Source organism: Astyanax mexicanus, chromosome 12 (assembly GCF_023375975.1).
Source record: "Astyanax mexicanus isolate ESR-SI-001 chromosome 12, AstMex3_surface, whole genome shotgun sequence".
NCBI lineage: Eukaryota > Metazoa > Chordata > Actinopteri > Characiformes > Acestrorhamphidae > Astyanax > Astyanax mexicanus.
Window position 1 is genome coordinate 42,447,750 of NC_064419.1, and position 21,953 is coordinate 42,469,702.

General features: G+C 38.2%; 1 protein-coding gene across 2 annotated transcripts; it reads left to right on the plus strand.

The window, feature by feature from the left end:
• The first annotated feature begins 1,774 nt into the window (after positions 1–1,774).
• On the plus strand, positions 1,775–21,622 carry si:ch211-167b20.8 (protein phosphatase 1 regulatory subunit 3A). 2 transcript variants are annotated; one of them, XM_007256175.4, is made up of 5 exons: positions 1,775–2,905; positions 8,264–8,304; positions 9,607–9,695; positions 11,185–11,211; positions 14,895–15,014. In XM_007256175.4, exons 1-4 carry the CDS (start codon positions 2,052–2,054, stop codon positions 11,209–11,211), a joined length of 1,011 nt encoding a protein of 336 aa, XP_007256237.3. In that variant the 5' UTR covers positions 1,775–2,051; the 3' UTR covers positions 14,895–15,014. The 2 variants fall into 2 exon arrangements, with proteins under 2 accessions (XP_007256237.3, XP_007256236.3); XM_007256174.4 differs by lacking the exon at positions 11,185–11,211 and having other exon boundaries at positions 14,895–21,622.
• Positions 21,623–21,953: the final 331 nt, after the last annotated feature.

The following is a 21,953-nucleotide window of genomic DNA, read 5'->3' on the forward strand; positions in this document are numbered from 1 at the left end:
ATTAGTTCCATAAATTATACTAGACTTTTACGTTTTTTCACGTATTGCTAGTAATTTTATTAGTTAGCTAGAAAACGACCTGCAAATAGGCAATCTCGTAAACATGAAATCTCCGACACGACTTGAAGGCAGCATAAGATAATATATTAAAAATAAATCATGGTAATTTTTTTTTTTCAAACTTAAGTAGCCTGAAGACAAATAGTTACAGTACCATTCAAAGGTTTGCACACATTATCATTCAATAATTTTCTTTCTTTCTTTTTTTACATTGTAAAAGTAATATATGAAAACAGTTAGATACAATTACATAGTAAACAGTAAAAAAGTGTTTATCCTCCACAATCCCCTGATCTAAACCTGATGAACTGAGATGGTGGTTTGGGATGTGCTGGAGCTTCACAGCTTGAAGGAAAAGCAGCAACTATTGTTCAGCACCTTCAGGAACTCCTTCAAGACAATGAGAAAACTATTTCAGGTGACTCTCCCACATGAAGACACTGCGATTAAAATACCAAGAGTGTGCAGATCTGTCCTCAAAGATAAATGTGCTACTTAGAAGAATCTAAAGTATAAAACATACATTCTGCATGAGTTATGTAGCTTTAATACAGTCTTCAATATTACATTTGCAATGTAAAAAAATAAAAAAAATGTAAGAAAACACATTAATTGAGAGGTATGCCCAAACTTTTGACTGGTAGTGTACTTTTATGCGTTTACTGAAGTGGAAGACTAAAGAGATTTTTTTAGAACAACATTTTACCATGTAAAAACGTATCTGTCTAGATAGATAACTATATCTTGAGCAGAACTGCCAGCTATTTCTAAATTTGGTCCTTACCTGTTTATAGATTTCTAAAAAGATGTCTTTTGAAGCAGAATTCATGGTGAAATTTGCTGGCTTTAAGTCCTCCTTTCAAGCTCATTCTTAAGCTCTGGAGCTTTTGAGTACATTGTGACAAACATCCTGGATTTTTTTTTTGTTTACTTTAATTTTTCTGTTTTCAACGGATGGCAAGTATATTTAAAATTGCTACACACAAAACAAACTAGCAAAGTATGGCCAGTATGTGAGCAATTGAATTTAGTTAATGAAATATTTTACAGTGTACAAAATAAATATAAAGGATTTAATTAGTACATAAAAAATAAAACAGTCAGTTGTAAACAAAATGGACAAAATTACAAAGACTTTGATTTTCTAGAAAATAAATAAATAATGAAATATAAAATAATGTAATGTATCAAGGCAAACACAATTCTAACGTGCATATTATTTAGTGCATGCAAATAAACATCACAATAGTATGTATGGAAAGCCATTTTTGCCATTTCCAATAAGTCATTAATATGATATACTAAGTCATGATTATGAGATATGTCATATGTACAACTTACGAATTACTGTGATGGATAAGGGCTTTCACACAATATAGATTTTGTAATAGTTTAAAGAAAGACAATGTTATTGTGTAAGGACATGATATGGCACATTCCTAGATATTACTACGAATTATTATCATTACTATTACTGTTAGCCACCACTATTAATTACACATCACTTCTTGCTTCTTGCTCACAGATCAGGATTATTTCTGCTGCTGCTGCTGCTGCTACTGTCAGTGTCAGGAGCTCCAGCCCTCGCTGTGCTTTAAGTGCTTTAAGCGGATCAGGGGGGCGTGGTCAGCGTGGAGCGGACCAACTCTGCTCCTGAGGACGGGGGGAGTGGAGGGGGCGGGGGGGGGTCTATACTTCCCTGAATACTTTAGCTCGGTTTGACCCCTGGACAACGCTGCACTTCAGAAGCACGCAGTCCTGCTAAATTTAGCCGCATTCCTGCCGTTTCGCCCGGACCATCGGACCGCGCTGTTGCTGCTGTAGGGCTGGAGTGTTGCCCCCCCCCTGTCAGTCTGCTTGCTGAGCGGCGGCGGGTGACTGGCCGGAGCGCTGTGACGGGTCTCTGCGGTGCTGCTATGCCGGACTGCTGCTTCTGAGAGCGGCCTGGGAGCGACAGGAAGCGCGGGGCAGGGACTGGGACTGGAGCAGCCATGGCGCAGGAGAACAAGTTCCTGACCATCCCCGCGCAGGGGGGGCTTTTCATGCCGGTGAGGAAGGAGCGCAGCCCGCAGGCGGACGACGACGATGAGGAGGAAAACGGTGACGAGGAGGAGGAGGAGGACGTGCGCCTCATCCCGCGCTGCTCGCCGGTGCCCAGGAAGCGCGGCCACTCGCTGGCGGACGAGACGGCCGAGTACATGCGCATCCGCCTAGCGCTGCAGAGACGCGTGTCCTTCGCGGACGCGTCCGGGGGCGAGCTGGTGGACGTGCGGAACTTCGTGGCCTTCGACTCGGACGAGGAGGACGAGGAGACCGAGGCGCGCTGGGAGGAGGAGGAGGCCAAGTACCGCAAAGCCTACAGGCAGCCCACCTACCGCGCGCGCCCCGACTTCCAGCCGCTGTCCGGAGACGCGCTGGAGGACGCCGTGCGCACCCGCAAGGTGGAGGTGGAGCGCGTCATGGAGGTGCCGGACGAGCCGCTGTCCTTCGACGTCCTCGTCCGCGTGCTGAACATCTCCTACCACAAGTCCGTGCACGTGCGCTCCACCATGGACGGCTGGATGACCCACTTCGATTACCCGGCCGAGTACGAGCAGGGCTCTAACGACGGAGACACGGACGCCTTCCGAGTGCGCCTCTCCTTCGCCGAGCCCTACCTGTTCGACGGGGCGCGGATCGACTTCGTCGTGCGATACGAAACGGGCGACGGCGAGTTCTGGGCCAACAACCAGGGCAGGAATTACTGGGTGACCCTGCAGGTCTCCTACGAGGATAATACCGCGGGTCAGGCCAGCAAGGTGGAGGAGGTGGAGCTCAGAGGCATCCTCAAACCCTCCAGATACAGGTAGGTGGGTGCAGCAGCAGCAGACCACCTTAAAAAAAGGAAATATATGAAATCAGAAAAATCCAGAATGGACAGCACAAGACACAAGATGGTCAAACTGGTTGGACAGACCAGCATAGCATGTGTTTTTATAAAAGTTTGATCAAGGTAGATAGCTAATATGATCAACCTTGGCTAGGCCTGTCAAGATCATTTTTTTGTAGATGATATGTAGACGATTGTAGTAAACAATATTATTGTCACTGACATAATATTAATATCATAGCATAGCAAAGCAATTATACCCTTTTGAAGACAACACCATTTTAATTAATCATGGTTTGGGAAATATATACCTTTTCTTCACCTGCTGAAGTCCACACTGTATGTATGGAGTCATAGTTGAGTTATTATAGCATTTAGTCATTGACTGTTATATATGTGAACAAACATACAAATAAACACAATAGATCATATCACGATGTTCAAATATGATTAAGGTAATGTCCATTTATTTTACAATAAGTCAATAATGTAGTTATCATGACAGGCCTAACCTAAGCTTTACCATGCTGCTGCTGCTGGATGACCACCATGACCAACATGAACTGATTAACCAACCACACAACCTTCATGTAATGATTATTATGCTAGTCAATTAATATAAAGTACAAAATATGTCCAAACATATTTGCTTACCTGTCCAAAGCATTGTTCTCAATTTCCAATCACTTCCATGGCCACAGGTGTAAAAAAGCAGCATCTAGTCATGCAGACTGCTTCTACAAACATTAGTGAAAGAATAGGTCTCTCTCAGGAGCTTAGTGAACTCCATCATTGTACCATGAGAGGACGCAACACCTGTGCAACAAGTCAGGTGATATTATAACACAGTGAAAGAGACTGGGAATGAAACAACTCAGCTACAAAATACTACAGACCTTCAGCTCAGGCAGCTCCATTCAAGTCTTACATCACCAAACACAATGCAGGCGAGTGGATACTTTTGACAATATAGGCTACATCTTTGTCTGAATGAACAACTGTTCAACTAACATGATTTTCAAGAAACAGCTAGCAGCAAAAGCTGGTTTTAAACTAGATTTTTTTCGCAGAGTAGTGCAGGGGCAATTTTGACCCCTAAAAGCCTGTCCCCAAGCCTGGTTATAGAATACTCTTTCCCACACTTAGCTTTACTCAGGAAAACAAGGTATACAGAACAAAGGCTGATTGTCCAATGTCACATTGTGTACCATTAATATTGAGAAAAAATAATTTGTCTTCTTTATTTAACCAGTTAAACCTCTGTGTGCATGTCTACACATCTATTTTGGAGCATTGTAACCTTTAGTATTGCTGCCACAATTAGCATCAGTTTCACATATCCTGAAATAGAACTGTGTAGGATGCAGTTAAATGGTTATCAAATAAATCATAATGATTTTTGTGTTAGTACTAAGACCTGGGGTTTAACATATTAACCCGTCATGATTATGGGCAGTGAGCACACTCAAATTGGTGAGCAGCATCTCACTCCCCAAGGAGCATGTAGTGGATGGGGTGCCATTCTCAAGGTCACTTTTATAAACATTAGACCACTGACTTCCCACAGTGAATGTTAACACATTTTAAACATACACTGCATTTACTTTTCTTTGAAAAATGAAGCTATTGGTGGCCCTCTCTAGAGGTTAAGACCGAAGGCTCAGTTGTTATTTTGCTTGAGATTGTTGATCACGAATTGCTGTAAACACTACCGATGTTTATGCTAGGGATCGCAATCACAGAGCATCTCATGTTACAATATTATTGCAATAGTTGGCTCACGATTATGATATCACAATACTGTGATTCTGCTATACTTGATATAGTGCTATAAATGTCTCTACGATACTTTAAAGCATCTGTGTTACTAAAGAGGATAAATTACTTCTGCATAAAGAATATCAAAATATTATGAATTTATTGGTGTCAGTTTTAGAGCCCCCACATTGAGTAATGAAGCAGTAACATTCGTCAAATTGTGGGCGAGTCTTAGGGAGTTTAGGGAGCACCTGCCGGTATGTTTCAACCAAAAAATGGATATTTGATGCTACATATAGATGTAGTTAATTAAAACGTTGTGTTATATCACAAAATCAATATTTTGTATCACCCCTAGCTTATACTTGGCACTTCCGTGTCTTACATAACGTACATTTGAAGCATTAGGCTCATGGTGCCAGGGTGCCGGGGCTGAACCCTCAGGATCAAGTCATCTTTGGTACACGTACCCTTACGCCAATTACAGTGCACCAAGTACAGTATAAACCTTGCCTAAGATGATCAAACTACAGCCTGAGGATTGTAAGTTCATCAGCAGCACCATCAGCAGCCAGAGTCTGAGAGAGCACAATTAGCCATGCTCTCTCTGAGTGGGTAAATGGCGATCCCTCCCCTCATCACTCTCATTGTGGTGTTTGCTGGCACAGGCATCTGTTGGGTGATGTATTAGATCTGGGGATCTGGCACTTTCCACTAAGTGCATTGACTGGCTTGTGATGCGGAATCAATGAAAAGCTGGAAAAGAGGCAGTGGCAGGCTTCACATGTATCAGAGAAAGAGGCATGTGCTAATCTTCACCCTCCTAGTGTCTGGAGTATTCCAAATAATAGTGCTCAGCAAAAAAAAAGTATAATTATTGGTACCCTGTCAAAGTGACAGATATCACCATGCATCCCTAGTCTTTGCAATCATGTGGGAATGATGTGAACATTTAAATCTAACAAGTTAATGGCATTATCCTTAATCCATGAAGGGCAAAGTCAAGCTTAATGATGCTCTTGCCTCCTTCCCATCATCACACACATCACGCCTCCATGCCCAGTCGAGCAGACTGCAGCAGCACTTTGTATAACCAGGTCACCACAGCATTTGGACTTCACTTCAGGAGTCACTTTATGGGTCCTCGTCCAGCAGTGTGTGATGCCCCCCAGCTCTCCCTGTGTAGTATAATGAGCTTGCTCTCACATTGTGTGAGGATTTGGGGAGCTCCTCTGACAGTAGTGTGTGGTGTGTGTGCACTCACACACGTACACAATATTCACATCAACACACAACAACACACACTCCTCAGAATGGCAGCTATCCTAGAGGGCACGAGGGGGTTGAAAATAGGACAAGGGAGGTGTCGCTTTCAGCCCTGGCTCTTTCAGCTCTTACACTTGACCTTTTTGTAGGGGTTGCTGGGTAGAGACACGGAAACGACTGCATGCAAACAGGAGTCTGCGCTACAGTCTTTAGCTACATCCGCAGACGCATCCGCCAGTGTGTCCTAGCCTTTGAGGACAAATACCTGAGTTTTGATACGGTTCACAGTGTAATGGAACACTATGTTGAGTTTAGTAGATCTGGTACTAAAATAAAAGTGTGCTCTATCACCCAGGAGGCTTGCTTATGATCTTTCGACCTTTTCCCAAATGTCAGATGATATTGGTCCTTCACTCCAAGACAGCTGAAGAATCAGAATGTTGTAATGTTGTAATGTCAGATGATGTCTTCTACAGCTACTACTTAGAAGCACGACATTTCCTGCATGATTTTTTAGTCTTGTCCAATGCGTCTTTTGTTTGTTATATACACTTAAACACAAAGGTGTTACAAAGAGTTCTTTGAGAAATGCAATAGGAGAACCAGTTTTTGGTTAATAAAGAATCAATTTATAAAGGAGCTGTGAATACGAAGAACCATTAAATAGGTGAAAACAGAAACCTTAACAAAAAAAACGTTTGTTTTTAAGGTAAATTACTTTTTATTCATTTTTGATCTTTTTGTCACACACAGCTGATGACACATTTTTTCTTTCCAAGCTGTTGAGGGTGGAATATGGAGCTAGCATTTCCTCCATTAAAACTCTGCATTAAGCTCACTTATTCAACCTATTAAAATCTTCTAATTTAAAAAAGCATCATAACTACACTGTGATATTATAATACAGTAAATAGGCTCTAGTCTGCTTGACCTAAACCACATTACACTATTATTTTTGTCCTCTCCAAAATATACAGGGAGGATCCAGCTTAATTCACAAACAGGATATATAATCATATGCAGCTCTGGAGAAAAATAAGAGACCACTTAAAAATGATAAGTTCCTTTGATTTTACCAAATAGAAAACCTCTGGAATATAATCAGGAGGAAGATGGATGATCACAAGCCATCAAATCAAGCTGAACTGCTTGAATATCTCCACCAGGAGTGGTATAAAGTTATCCAAAAGCAGTGTGTAAGACTGGTGGAGGAGAAGATGCCAAGATGCATGAAAATTGTGATTAAAAACCAGGGTTATTCCACCAAATATTGATTTCTAAACTCTTAAAACTTTATGAATATGAACTTGTTTTCTTTGCATTATTTGAGGTCTGAAAGCTCTGCATCTTTTTTGTTATTTCAGCCATTTCTCATTTTCTGCAAATAAATGCTTTAAATGACAATATCTTTTTAATTTGGGAGAAATGTTGTCCGTTTTGGAAGTTTATAGAATAAAACAACAATGTTAATTTACTCAAATATATACCTATAAATAACAAAATCAGAGAAACTGATTCAGAAGTGGTCTAATTTTTTTTTCCAGAGCTGTATGTATATATAGGCAAGTTATAATTAAATATACAGGCAAAAATAAAACTGATAGTTTTAGTTAGACAGTAGCTACTTACTAATTTACAAACTACAAAATTTGACTGATTCAAAAAAGTATTAAACTCAAAGAGCAGAAATTCAACATTTAGCTCTAAATGCAGACATATAACCACCATCTGGATAAAAACACGAGACTGCACTTCATAAACTGCACAGTGTCAGATCACCAATGTCCAGCCAGCCCTTTCCCAGAGATGTCCCAATACTGTTTTGATGTGGCAGTAAATGGAGTTGAGGGCAGATGCCATCAGGTGATTTTTTTAATACCTCTTCAGAGTCTCGTGACAGGTTTGAGGAGCAGAGCACAGATTAGAGGAACAGCCCCCGAGGCCTCCGTCCAATAAAGAGCCTGGAAAGAAGATGCATGGTGAAGCTACGCAAAGTTGTTACTATGGAGACAAATGTCACAGGGGTCTTAGGTTCTTTCCATTGCTTTTGTAAAAGCACTAAAGTGTCTTTCGTCTCCTCCTCATCACGCCTTCTATTTGCTCTTTTAATCATTTATACTGAACTTGTGCTGTTTTTCATAAACCTTTACATTTATTTATTGAATTCAGTGTTAAAGCAGACAGTTTTGGAGAACTGCTTTAAAATTCTTTGTCTTTACACATCTAAAGCATGCTGCCCCATCCTGAATTATGTCACAGGTCATTAACACATCGGCTGTTTGTACTAAATCTCAGTTTTTTGCCTTTTAGAATGGACGACGATTACGAATTCGATCAGGACACAGATGAAGGTATGAGACTAACCAAACATTTAGCCACATAAAAGAAAATAATGCAGTAAGGGTATATTTAATCAATCAATCAATCAATCAACCTTTATGTTTTGACTCGGGAATACATTGAGGGTGACACTCATTTAAAAGGGATTGAAACATTAGATAAGAAATTAGAAAAAGGAAAAAAATAATAGTAATACGTTTTTACACATTTTTAAATAAATAATTTTCATTAAAAAAAGAAAAATAATATATATATATATATATATATATATATATATATATATATATATATATATATATATATATATATATATACACATAAAAGGTAAAATCAATATATACAAAAAATAAAGAAAAAATAATACTAGTGAAAAAGATTCTTAAAAACACTGTTTTATTTTTAAATTATTATTTTACATGTAAATATCCTCCAATCCTGACAGCTAGATAGCAGTGCAGTCTTCAGGTCCTAATGTCCTGAGTCAAAAGTTTGGACACACATATTCTCATTCAATGTGTTTGAATATATATTTATTTATTTTTTACATTGTAAATTTAATATTGAAGACTATATTAAAGTTATACAGGAACACATGCAGAATTATTTAGTTAAAAACTGTTAAACAAACCAGAATATGTTTTATACTTTAGATTCTTCTAAGTATCACATTTATCTTTGAGGGCAGATCTGCACACTCTTGGTATTTTAATCTCATGAGGGAGAGTCACCTGGAATAGTTTTCTCAGCGTCTTGATGGAAGGAGTTTCTGGAGATGCTGAAAAATGTTACCTCAGGAAACAATGTGAGGTATTATCTTGTGAATGAGTCACGTCTGTACCTGTAATATATCAAAAAAGGCATTACCACCCACAGTGGACAGTAAAGTGCAGTAGGTGATATTGATCGTGAAAACATTTCTGGGTCAAATTGACTGGAGCAGTTTAGCTGTAATATAAACATATAAGGGTTAGATTCCCAGACAGGGATTAGGCCTAGTTATAGATTATATTTTTATCCTTTACTAGTTTAAAAATCTCCATGAAAAATGCTGTTTATTCTAAGACTAGGCTTTGTCCATATCAGAGATGGTACATGTTTAATTCTCCAAAAATGATTTTAAATATTTTTCCTGTATTTTTAAATGGGTCAGCTTGGCCTGTAACAAAACAGGAGGGTTAAAGCAGCTGGTTTTCTTCATGCTGTAGTTTATTTCCAGCTCACTTTGAAGTATCAGGTCTCTGTCAGCTCCAGATCTCTTTTGATTTAATTTGATCTCTCAGATCAGCATCAGATCATGTGTGATTATGTTTTAGGAGACGTGGCGGCTACAGAGAGAGAGGCAGCTGTGGCGGTTCCCCGTGTGGAGTGTCCGCTCGTCATCGAACCTGAGATCGACCTCGAGGTTAGTGCTGTCTGCTTAGTGTAACGTACAGTACAGGAGATCCAGATCAGTGAAGTGTATAAATTGTTTAAATATGATAAGCTGAAGCAATATAGAAATTAAATAAATGTAAAATAAATAAAGTATTAAATCCAAACAACAGTGTGAATACTGGTACCCACTTTTAGTTAATATTCTGAAATGTGTCAGTAAATTAAAAAAAAATAAAAACAAATAGGTTTTTTTTTTATCCTATTATAGAAATGTAATGAAACTGTGTATATAATATATACACTTTAATATCTTAGATCATCTCTTAAAGATGAAAGCCTAATAGATATAGGAAATAAAGAGGATGCATGTGAAAAGCCCATGATCTGAAAAACAGATCATACATTTAAATAATTTATTGTTTTGTTTCTGCTGCAGCTTAATGCTGATTTATTTATTTGCTTTTATTTAATTGTATTTCTTTGCTTATTTATTGGAGATTCACTCATATGAGAAGAAGTAAAAGAAAAATTGAACAGAGCATTATAACATGTATTTGTATAGATGCAATAAAAATAATAATATAATTTAGATCATTCGGCATAACAGTAGTACAAAAATATGTCATCAAATATCACTTTATAATATAGGTTATATCTAAACTATACACTGATCAGCCATAACATTAAAACAACCTGGCTAATAATGAGATGGTCTCCTGCATTTCCTGAAGGTGTCCCATGAGATCTGGCACTAAAAGACTTTAGCAGTAGTATACTGTGCTTGGCATTAGTAAGGGATGCAGTAGGCTTATGTTTATCTTTTCTAAAGAGTCCTATTCTATTGGCAGTACTTCTATAAGGGGCATATAGTGAACCTCATATTGCGTACTGTAAATACGATTTCAAAATAATAAAATTATTCAATTCAACTGGCATCTAATTCAGATGTAACTTAGATGCCATTATTAATACTATTTTCTTTATTTTTTTATATATATAATTCTGTGCTTTATTCTGACCTTTATTAACTGCAGTCAGGATTAATTCAGTCATGTAATAAAGGGTTCTGTGTCTATCGTTATAACAACAGCTGCAAATTGGCTTTGAGTCTTTTAATACGACCCCACTGTGGGGAATTCTGAAACTATCCTTGAACTAACTTAATCACAATAAAAAAAATATTACACATTTATTACACTACACAACACAGTATTAAATTTAATCACTAAAATGACTACTGACATTTTCCCAATCTTTGAACAGCTGATTGTGATATCTCGTAAATATCGTCAGCAGTTACTGAATCCGTGATTAATTTTACTATGAGCATGAATGTGATCTGACTAGGACAGCGTATTTTTCACTGTATTTTTCACTTTAACTTGATCTTTTCAGTACGTTCTCTTCACATGCTGTGGCTTTTTTGGCTTACTGCACCCAGCCAACCTTCATATCATGTTGTAATTATTCATTAATGTAATTACAAGTAATTTTGTTCTGCTTTTCCACCTGGACAGCTCATTGAAGCTTCAGCAAGAACTTAGGTAAAGTGCACGCTGCACGCTAACACGCCGCACGCTAACCCTTCACCCTGTTTTTGGCACCCTCTACTTTTTTTTAACTGTATTTTTTGTAACATGCATCTTGTACAGTAGAATGTCTTGTATATAAGTGTATATTGTCTGTCCATGTATTGTAGTTACATAACTCACAGTAGTTTCCAAAATAAAGATGATTATTTTTATTATATTTTAGGATTTGTTTTTGTGCAGTTTTAATGTACAGTGTATAACAGAAGTGCAGAACTTGACATATAAGCATAGAAACAATGAGCGAAGATGACTTTTTGGATGTTTCCACTGACTTTTTAAAAGCGCCCTATTTGAGGAACATGCTGCACTTAAAGAGCAAGAACATTTTGTGCTGAATACGAGGCGCTTCTCGTGAACTCGGGAGTCGGCACAAACTTGTCATTGGGGGAAAAAACCTTTGCTTCAGTTAGCTTATATCTTATATATCACTCGTCTTTGTTCATGTTTTTTTTTTTTTTTTTTACATTTTGTATTCATCAGCCATGTTGCATGCTTTATCAAATGATCAAACATTGTCTTAGATATTTATAAGTATTTTATATTATGTATCATCTGTGCTAAGAGTCCTGAGACAACACATCAGACACACAATTCCAAAGTGAAGTGGTAGTACATTCATAATCAGAAAAATAGTTTCACCCAGAAGGAAGTTTTGGATTGCAATTCTTTGCAGAAGTAAGATAAAGGTTACCAGGAACAATTAATGAATAAAGGACCATTAAGGATTACATTTTATTTTTTTTCCTAATTTTCTACCACATGCCTCGTCTGACATGAGAAGTCAGCTACCACCACTTTTCCAACTGCTGTTGATGCAGCATTGCTAAGAAGCATCTCAGCGTGCTTGGAGAAAAGTGCTGTGACTCGGTTCTGATACATCAGCTCACAGATGCCTTGTGCTAATCCACATCACCCTAGGAGTGATAAGGGGAAAGAGCAACACCCAGAGAGACCAAGGCCAGTTGTGCTCTTTTGGGGCTCTGGAAGCTGATGGCGAGCTGCATGACTGGGATTCGACAAGACGGGGCATGTAATGTTAGACATACATTACACTCTTCTAATGGAGGAGTAGCTCAATAAATAATAAGACCAAAAGTAAATAAGACCCTGGTAACCTTCTTTTTAAACAGCATTGAAATCTAACACTTCCTTCTAGGCCTTCTAAGAGTCTTTTTGATGTTGAGTGTATTTATGTCAAGTTTATCACGTATGTGTATATATATATATATATATATATATATATATATATATATATGTATATATATATATATATATATATATATATATATATATTGTACTTTTACCATATTTTATTTTTTATTTTTGTCCATGTTACACTGAATTGCGGTAGTGTTGTACAAAGTGTCTTTTTTTAATAAGGAGTTAATTCATTAAGATTACCATTATACTCTCTATCATAATGGTATTTTGCACTTGTCACTAATATTTCTCATTTAGATTTATGTTGCTTTTATGTAATATTTTGCTAATTTGTCCTAATACATGTAGTAATTTAGTCAAAACCAATACAAGTATTATTATTCATGCACAAATTATAGGTGGTGTTTTATCTGTAATCACTAGTAAAACACCAGCATGAGCACTATGGAATAATGATACTTGTTTAAATGGCACTTGTGAATGACCTAAAGCAGGTACTGAATTCAGGTCATATCCTGAAACCTGCACACACACACACCTCAGCACTACTATATAACAGTAACAGTAAGTAAAAAATAACATACATACACGGTCATATAAGAACATTATGACCACTTCCTTGTTTTTACACCCATTTTCCATCTTATCAGCTCCACTGAGCATATTGTCAGTGTCCAGTGAAAAACAAATATCTGCATTTGAGTTTTTTTTTAGTTTACCACATAATTAAAACACACAAACTGTCCCTTAGACAGTGTCAAGATGTCTGCATTAATGAATTCAACAAAATTATCTTAAAAAAAACTCTTTCTATGTTGACTTCCACTGGAACTTAAAGTTTTATATCTCTGTAAAGTTTCTGTTTTGAAGATGCATGTTTTTCATTGGACAGCGATGATATAGGAGCACTTTGTAGTTCTATAATTACAGACTGCAGTCCTGTATCTGTTTTTCTGTATACTTTATTATTTTCCTTTTTTTACCCTGTTTTTATTGGTTAGGACTCCACAGGACCACTATGGATCAGATACAGCAGTGCTGCTGGTGTTTTTAAACACTGTGTTCTCCACTCGCTGTCCTCCACTCTATTAGACATCCTCTAGTCCTTCATCAGTGGTCACAGGACGCTGCCCACAGGATGTTGTTTGCTGGATATTTCTGGATAGTGGACGATCCTCAGTCCAGCAGTGAAACTGAGGGGTTTAAAAACCCCTTTTTTCCAGACTATAGCGCACCATGGACACTTTATTAGATACCTGTCTTGTCAGTAACCCAGTGTAGGTGTACGTCTGGAGACTAAAGTTCATCCTTAGGTCATCTGTAGTTGTATGCAAAATCTTGTTTATCCTTGGATCGTTAGGTTAAGCTGACATAACAGCACTGTGCAGGAACCTTACCTGTGACTTCATTACAAAGGTCAACTTCTGTGTATACGAAACTACACCTAGATAAGTCTGAGGCATTTCAGAAACAAGAGCTGTGAACTGACAAAACATTACATCACAACACTTATGGAAAAGAGAGCAGCATTCTTTTTAAAACAAGTCCCTTACCAACTGTAGGGATGGACGGATATTTTCTATGCTTTAAAGTTGTGTGGTAGCCAGTGGCTTATGAAATTGCTTTGGTAGCTTGATGAATGGATTTTATTAAATATCAACATATACCCTATTTTTTTACTACATAAGTAAAAATCGACTCCAAGTGGTCCAGCGGACTAAGGCGCTGGCACTGTAATCGGGAGATCGCTGGTTCGAATCCCGTTTATGCAGCTTGTCATCATGGCTCTCTTCCCTTATTACTCCAAAGGGTGATGTCGATCATCATGAAGCGTCTGTGAGCTGATGTATCTGAACCGAGTCGCTGCGCTTTCCCCCAAGTACGCTATGATGCTACTCGGCAATGCTGCATCAGCAGCAGTTCGAAAAGAGGCGGTGGCTTACTTCACATGTATCGGAAGAGGCATGTGTTTGTCTTCACCCTCCTGGTGTTGGGGCATTACTAGTCTTAGGGAGAGTCCTAATGAGTAGGTTGGCTAATTGGCCTTGTGAATTGGGGAAGAAATGGGATAAGGACTAGTTTGTACCTTTTTCATCAACTGTAAGTTTCTGACCACATGACCTGTTATGGACAGATATCTCTGAGTGGTGGACTTTTCGCAATACTGGAAAATTCTGAGAAATTAGACAAAATTGGAGTGAGATGCAAATACAGGACCAGACAGTTGATCAATTGGAAATTTCAGAGACTAATACACTCATTCAAGTGTAACACCCACTTGCATGCATAGCCGCATTGTCATGTTTCATTTGACAAACCATGATGAAACAGTCTCAATCTCATGGTGGTGTTATGATTGTCCTTTTCCATTGATGGCTGGGCTAGAGGGCTTCTGACAAATAGCACAACTAGAGATGAACTATAGTTATTAGTTGTATACAAAAAAACTCTAACACTTCCTCTCTTGGTTTTAGGTTTCCCAGGCTCCTTCTAATACCAGAGAAGAAACAACTCTGGCAAAACGTCCTCTGCCTTGTATCAAAGATTCCTCTGATAAACATCCTTTACAGGAGTCACCTACAAATCCACTACAAGTAGATCATCCAGAAACCACTGGTCATGCCAATGGGTCAGAATCCCTGTCACAGACTGAGAACCTGAGTGTGACCGTTCAGCAACTTAAAGAGGCACAACTTGAAGTCCCAAATTACCCAGTTTCTCACTCTGAACTACCCAACATTATGATTACAGTAGTAACTGAAGATGATACTGAAGTTTCTACCAAACTCAACCAATATTCACCCCCAAATCAAGACGACTCCCAGTCAGAGGTTTCAGCCCAAGTGCCTTTTGCCTTAGCCATAACCGCACCGGCCATGCATCCATGCATCCAACAGGTAGGTGAACCTGAGTCAGAGGAATTGAAAGAGGATGGAGATAAATTCAAAGAAGAAATGATACCAGAAATAGCTGTTAGTGAGATGCTACCATCTACCATGCAAAGTCAGACAATTCATCAAGATGATGAGAATGAAGGTCCTTTGCAGGTACAGCATGAGTCCATATGGGCATGCCCCTTCAGTCAGATGAACACTGCAAGTGACAGTGCAAGCTGCCAAGACGAAGAAGATCTCAGTAGTCACAGTAGTCATTATGATGAGATACCTGGCATAGAATGTCTGTCCATGAAGGAACCTGAAAGTGACACTAACAAAAATGTAGAGGATGCCCAGAACCTTCCAGGTGGGATGGATGTCCCAGGCATCACAGTCACCCATCTAGGGCCAACAGGAGAGGACATTGTATCAGACCCCAGGGATTGTGTACATCTCCAACAAAGAGAAGGACAGGCACCAGAACTGAAGGAGGTGGTGGATGCAGAGACGACATCAGCCTCTGAGAGCACAGCTTGCAAAGATGGTGCTGGTCCAGGCTTGACATGTCTTTTCAAAAGTGACACATCTACAAATTTCACTGCCAATGATAAAGCAGTGACACCTGAAGACAAAGACAGAGATATTTGCTTGACAGGTTTTGAACCGTTCCATGAAGATCCTGCTCCCCTTCAGACCCAAGATGGCCTGGAAAGCCAGCTTGTTCAGCAGCCACTGCCCAGCGAGACCTTAGTGGATCCTCCGGCTCAGCCTGAGGTGGGGCTGGGCCAGACTCTGTCCCCGACCTTTGCAATCCTCTGTGCTGCTATCGGCCTTGTTGTTGGATTCCAGGAACCCAGCTTCTTCCTCATCCTGGGACTGTTCCTAGTCGGCCACTTTTTCTGATTCTGTGTGATTAATGTAGCCATATCCTTCTCCAACTCCCCAGTGCCTTTTTTTCTGAACTTCAAAAAAAAAAAAGATATCTGCAAGCACACCTCTGATTTCATATTATAATGTGTGGTGTTTACATAGAATACTAATGGTACGTGTCCACTTGCCACTTTGCCTCAATGCACCCTATTCATTTTAATGGATAGAGCTGCTGCATGCCGCAGTGTTTGGCGGGTTCAATTGTGTCAAGAGCAGTCTCAACTTATGGCAAAAATGCTCAACAGCCCCATGTTGTGATTAATCAGGAAATAGTTATTAAAAAAAAGGGTTGTTATGTCATACAGAGAAGCGAATAACGACAAGGTCTGGATAACGAGAATACAAATACAATATGATTTATTGAAGGCAATCCAGAGTCCGAATTCATTTGTTTGTTACATTGTACACAGGTTAGCCCAGTTAGTTTTGGTTTCCTGTTTAGTAAGCGGACTAAAAGTTGCAAGGTCCTGCTGTCATCACCTGAGGTCATTGGGTCTCCCTATCCTTACACTTGATTGGTTGTCAGTTTTGTACTGAATCAGATATAGAATCTGGTTCTCTTCCAGTGCAGATGTCACACAGCTGAATGAGCTTAACAGAGTCCCCGCAGATCCAGGAATCACCAGCGTAAGCTGCTGTAGTATAATTGCTGTGGAGTGGAATTGTATTTCGTCAAAACACAGTTCCTTTTTATTTTTTTTTGTTGAATGGAAAACAATAGCCTGCCTCAACTTTCTGTAATCGGTCTGAACTGCACTGCACTGAACGATCTAGAAAAGTGTGTTCACACTGCAAAAAAGCAGACCATGGTTCAGTAGAACATAACAGAGGCCAGATCTTTTGGTTTGACCAAATTTCGGTCCTTTGGTCCGGACTTTGATGTGCGGCACCTTTCAAACCTGCCCTTTTCTGCCCGGACCAAACTGAAAAGTCAGAAAGTTGAGTTGTCTTAAAATAAAATTACTTATTTTCAAATTGATCTATCACTTAATTCATATTAGAGAAGCGTCACAGACAAGCCCACACATGGTGAATTTTGTGGCGAAATCTGTCAAAAACAAGTGCAAGTGGACACGCACTGTCAGATGTAGTGACATAGTGGATTTTATTCATGTAGAAATAATTATTTTTGTATGCCGTGCCTATAATTTACAGAATTTCACTGCTTGATGAGTCAAAATTACTGGGTAGTTGTAAAAGTAAAGCATTGACACGTCTTCTGTACAGCACTAGTGAGGAAATTCACTGTTTGCAAAAGCATTAATATACACTGATATTTATTAGATCATTTGCACTGATGGATAAGTAAGATTGGAGATATACTTGCTGTTTGACAACCAGCTGCTTATGTTCATATACTTTTCTATGTGTTACTGAAGGCTTACCACAGTGGCAACAAAATCGCTTACAGATGCGGGTAGTCCTTTTTCAAACTTTAAGCCATTTTGATGCTGCTGAATGCTGTACTGCCCATTGTGTTTTTTTTTTCTTCATTTTTTTCCTTTCTGAGGATGCACACAACCGACACACTAACCGAATGCATAATATGCAAGGCAGCCTTCATGCATAGGTGAACGCAAGTATATCTCTATCCTTAGTGGTTTTGCATGCACTTTAATATAGATTCAATTAAAGGTAATAAACACTAAATGATGAGAAGTGACCACCATAAGAGAAAGTAGGGGTATTTCAAACTTAAGTACTAGCACACACCTGCTGTTAAAGGTATAGTAGGTGAAAAAAGAAGCTTCTGTTTTATTTCTTGGAATAATTTATGGGTTGGTTTAATTAGACAGGGATTAAGCCTAGTCCAGGACTGTGCATCACTGTGAATGGAGTTTCCCCATTGAAAGAGACTAAAGAGAAACTATTGTTTTCTGTGGAGGCCATATGAGGCCATTTACTTGCCTGTCTACCTGCCTACCTCACGATCCTGCTCTCATGCACTTGCTTTGGACGTGTCTGCAGACTGCTGCGTGTTAGGAGCTTGCTTTACAATCTTGCACTGCTAATGACAGAAAGAAAGAAGACAGAATTAGAAAAGTTGCAGTGAAAGTTGGTGAGGAATTTAAATGGTGAATTATCCTGCCTGGCATAGCCAGGAAAGTGATGCTGTTGAGGACGTAATTGGTGGTTTTGTTATTGTTATTGTGTTATTTAGCCAAAATAGGTTCTTAATCTGATCAATAAACTGAGTTATAGAGATCTGCTAGAGATGTTGAAGAAGCTTCAAGCTGCATATGGAAGCTATTGGGTTCATTTTGGATTGTTTTTATGCTTAACAGCAAACTTTGTGAGACATTAGCTTCCTTTGCTAGGTTTTCATGCTCACACTAGTGTTTAAAAGTCAGTTTTGCCATTTTAGGGTCATGTTTGTGTCTCATGTGGAAGGAAATTGAGAGAAAACTGTACAGTATTTAAAAATACTCGGCTATATGTAGACAGAGACTAAACTGTAGCTGAATTGTAGTTAGCAACCAAGCTAATTGTGTTTATCTTGCATGTATCTCTGTGTGTGTTTGACTAGGTCTGTATTGTAGTTTTGAGTGAGAGTCTTTTAGTCTGTATTGCCTTTAAGCGAGGTCATTAGACATGCTTATTTGTACTTATAAGAGATTCCTCAACTTTCATGCATTTGCAGGAAAACAACTTACAATAGTGGCTTCTACAAAATCACCTACTATGGCTTTAACTAGCTGGTTGTTTGCAGTACAATGAAAGAGGTCTCCAAACAGCTCTAACTGCATTCAGTTTGAACTCGGATATCGTAATTTTCAAGTTTCATGTACTGGAGCTCAAAAAGTTCCTATAAGTTTTTAATTGGAATAACAGTAGAGCCTCACAAAACCCTGAGTTCAAAATCCAAGATGGCTGCCCCACATATAAACAGTAATATTGGGTTTTTATTATTACTTATATCTATTTGTTTTGAACACAGTACTATCTAACCTCTATCTGTGGACATTTTTCCATAGTATTTTTCGCACTATAAGGCGCACTTGAAATCCTTTAATTTTCCCCAAAATCAACAGTGGGGTTTATAATCCAGTGCACCTTAAATATGAATTTTACCAGTCAGGTTATAAGGAGCAGTAAAGCCACTCTGCTAAAGTACAGCGTTATAGCTCAGATTAGCTCTCCAGCACTGAGGCTGGAGCAGCATTAGCATTAGCCGCTAACCGCGCTAAGCACTAGCCGGTAGCCTGCGCATTTATCGTGTTAAAACAAGCTACATGGGACAAAACGCTAGCTAATATCGTCCTGGCTTACTGGAACACTCAGGGTTACTCAGTATAGCACTGTCGGCGGCAATTACTAGCGCTAACCATGGCTAGAACTAGCAGTTAACTGCTAATGCTGCTGCACCCAGCCTTAGTGGAAATCTGAAAATCTAAGCTTACTGTAAATAAACGGAAGCGCTTTACTCACCCAAATAAACATTTTTTTAGTAGAGAAATTTGTATAGAATAACATCCAGCACTCTTGACTTGACTTAAATGAGTAATTTTTAAGAATTACAGTTTTGTGTACTTAGCTTTACTTAACTTAGGTAAAGCTATAATGCATTAGCATCGGTCGGTTTTGCTAACAGTGCTAACCTGAGACAGTACTAGTACATATTTATCTGGGTTCACCATAAAACACTAATAAAGTATTATGAAACCAGTTATGGGGAACTTTAAAGTCTAGCTTACTGTTTTTGGAAATATTTTAAAATAAAATAAAATAATTTTAATGTTCAACTAGAACCCAGTCATCCCATTAATGACGTCATCCTCAGCTCCGACATCCGAGTTAAATGGAGTGCAGCAGAAATCTTTAGAGTATGTTTGAATATTACTCAATGAAATAATTAGCCATTAAGTAGCTTCTCTGCTCTTCAGCTCTGCTGCTATCAGTTTAAGTATCAATCAGGTTATTTCCTGATCAGAATCTGTTTATGTTACGTTATGATTTATGCAAAAACGAGCATCACTGTTTACTTGTCACAATGGATTCATTCATATTGACACATTGGTTCTGTTGTCTTAAAATGTCTTAAGAAAACTCAGCGTTTCTTCATGCCTCAGCTTTCAGCCGTTTACATTCAGAAACACAAGTCTTTTTACTCTTCGTTAGCTTTTTCCGTGCTCGTCTCAGATAACCAGTGCACAATATGTTCTGCACAATATATTGTCCCAGAAGTAATTTATTTATTTAATAATTTTAAGACAATTTTATGCCACAGATATAATGATAATACAGTATCACTGTAATTCAATTACTCAGACATTTAATGATTAAAATATTCAGACAACGTAATTAAAATATATAAATGTTGTAAAAAATTCAATTAAGTAAACAAATTGTTTTTAAATATTATTGTAACAAAGTCGATATTCACATTAATAAGTTCTTCTTCATATTGAGGTCAGCGAAAATTATTGAGTTATGTACATATCGTTAATGTCCAATGAGAAATAAGTATCTCCAAAAAAAAAGCAACTTTAAAGGAGAGATAAAACTTTTTTCACCTAATGAAAGATTTTATTTCAGGTCATTTTGGTGAATTTCTATTGGTCCATTTGTTAAGAAACATTGACAGCTTGTGTGTTCAAATTATTTAGTAAATTAAAACTAAAACAAAAATTGAGATACTTGTTTTTCGTTGGACAGTAATGATATACAGTATTTTACGATAAATCATTAATTGAGTTATTGTAACAAGCCTAGTCTGGATCTGTTTAACCTACAGGGGTTGTAGCCTGTTAATGATTATATTGCTTTCTGATTTTCACCTTCCCTTTTACAATTGATGGATGATTATTTGACACAGTATGAACATGTTTCAAGACTGTTAAGATTACCATGTTGGTTATGTTGTCTACAGCAGTCTAGTGTACTTTCTGTAATCCTGAATTCACTAGTTGTTTCAAAGTGTTTGAGTATAAAGTAGATGTGCTCATACCTCTCATCAGCCACTTGTGTCACGGTATATGTACAGATCATTTAAAAAGTCAAAATGAATGATGTTTTTAACCCTTTACACTGTTTCACAGAGCAGAGGTCTCTTAAATGTTATGAAGACAACCAGACGGCATCTGTAGAGTGTGTGTAAAGCGTGACCTGAGCCTCTGATATCGGTGCAAAAGGTCACGCATTGCTCTGAAGTCACAGTGTCGGCTTACAGAGCAGCTCGCCGCCATTATATACAGAGATCTGAGTTCGGCTGCAGTTTCTCTAAGCAATATCTGACCTTTGGCTTAACTTTTAATGCTTGACCCCAAAGGACCTCTGTTCTGCTGTGATCTGCATATAGAAACAAATAATCAGAGTATTTTTCCACCAAAGTCAATCAGATCTGAGTTGTAAAAAGTGAAATTAAATAAATATATATATGATATTGTACAAAAACACTGATATTGTGATAGTTTGTCCTGCAATATATTTTGTGATATTAAAAAATGAGTCAGTGATCCAATGTCATGGTATTGATAACACCTAATGTGCATCAAATATTACAGTAAAAGGTATGAATTTGTGCCGAGATAAGATGCCTCTGGCTAATGCCTATCAAGTGGAAATGAGAAAAATACAAATGTATCTTTTCTATCAACCAAGCTTTAGCAAAATTTGTATAATTTTAGGACAAGGCCTATAGATATATATTTTCCAGCTCTGGAAAAAATAAGAGACCACTTCAATTTCTGAATCAGTTTCTCTGATTTTGCTATTTATAGGTTTATG

Excerpts from the sequence above, each read along its gene's own strand:
- si:ch211-167b20.8 (XM_007256174.4), top strand. The coding sequence starts at position 2,052 with ATGGCGCAGGAGAACAAGTTCCTGACCATCCCCGCGCAGGGGGGGCTT. Across the intron at positions 8,305-9,606 it reads CGATCAGGACACAGATGAAG|GAGACGTGGCGGCTACAGAG; the intron begins GTATGAGACTAA and ends ATTATGTTTTAG. Across the intron at positions 9,696-14,894 it reads AACCTGAGATCGACCTCGAG|GTTTCCCAGGCTCCTTCTAA; the intron begins GTTAGTGCTGTC and ends TCTTGGTTTTAG.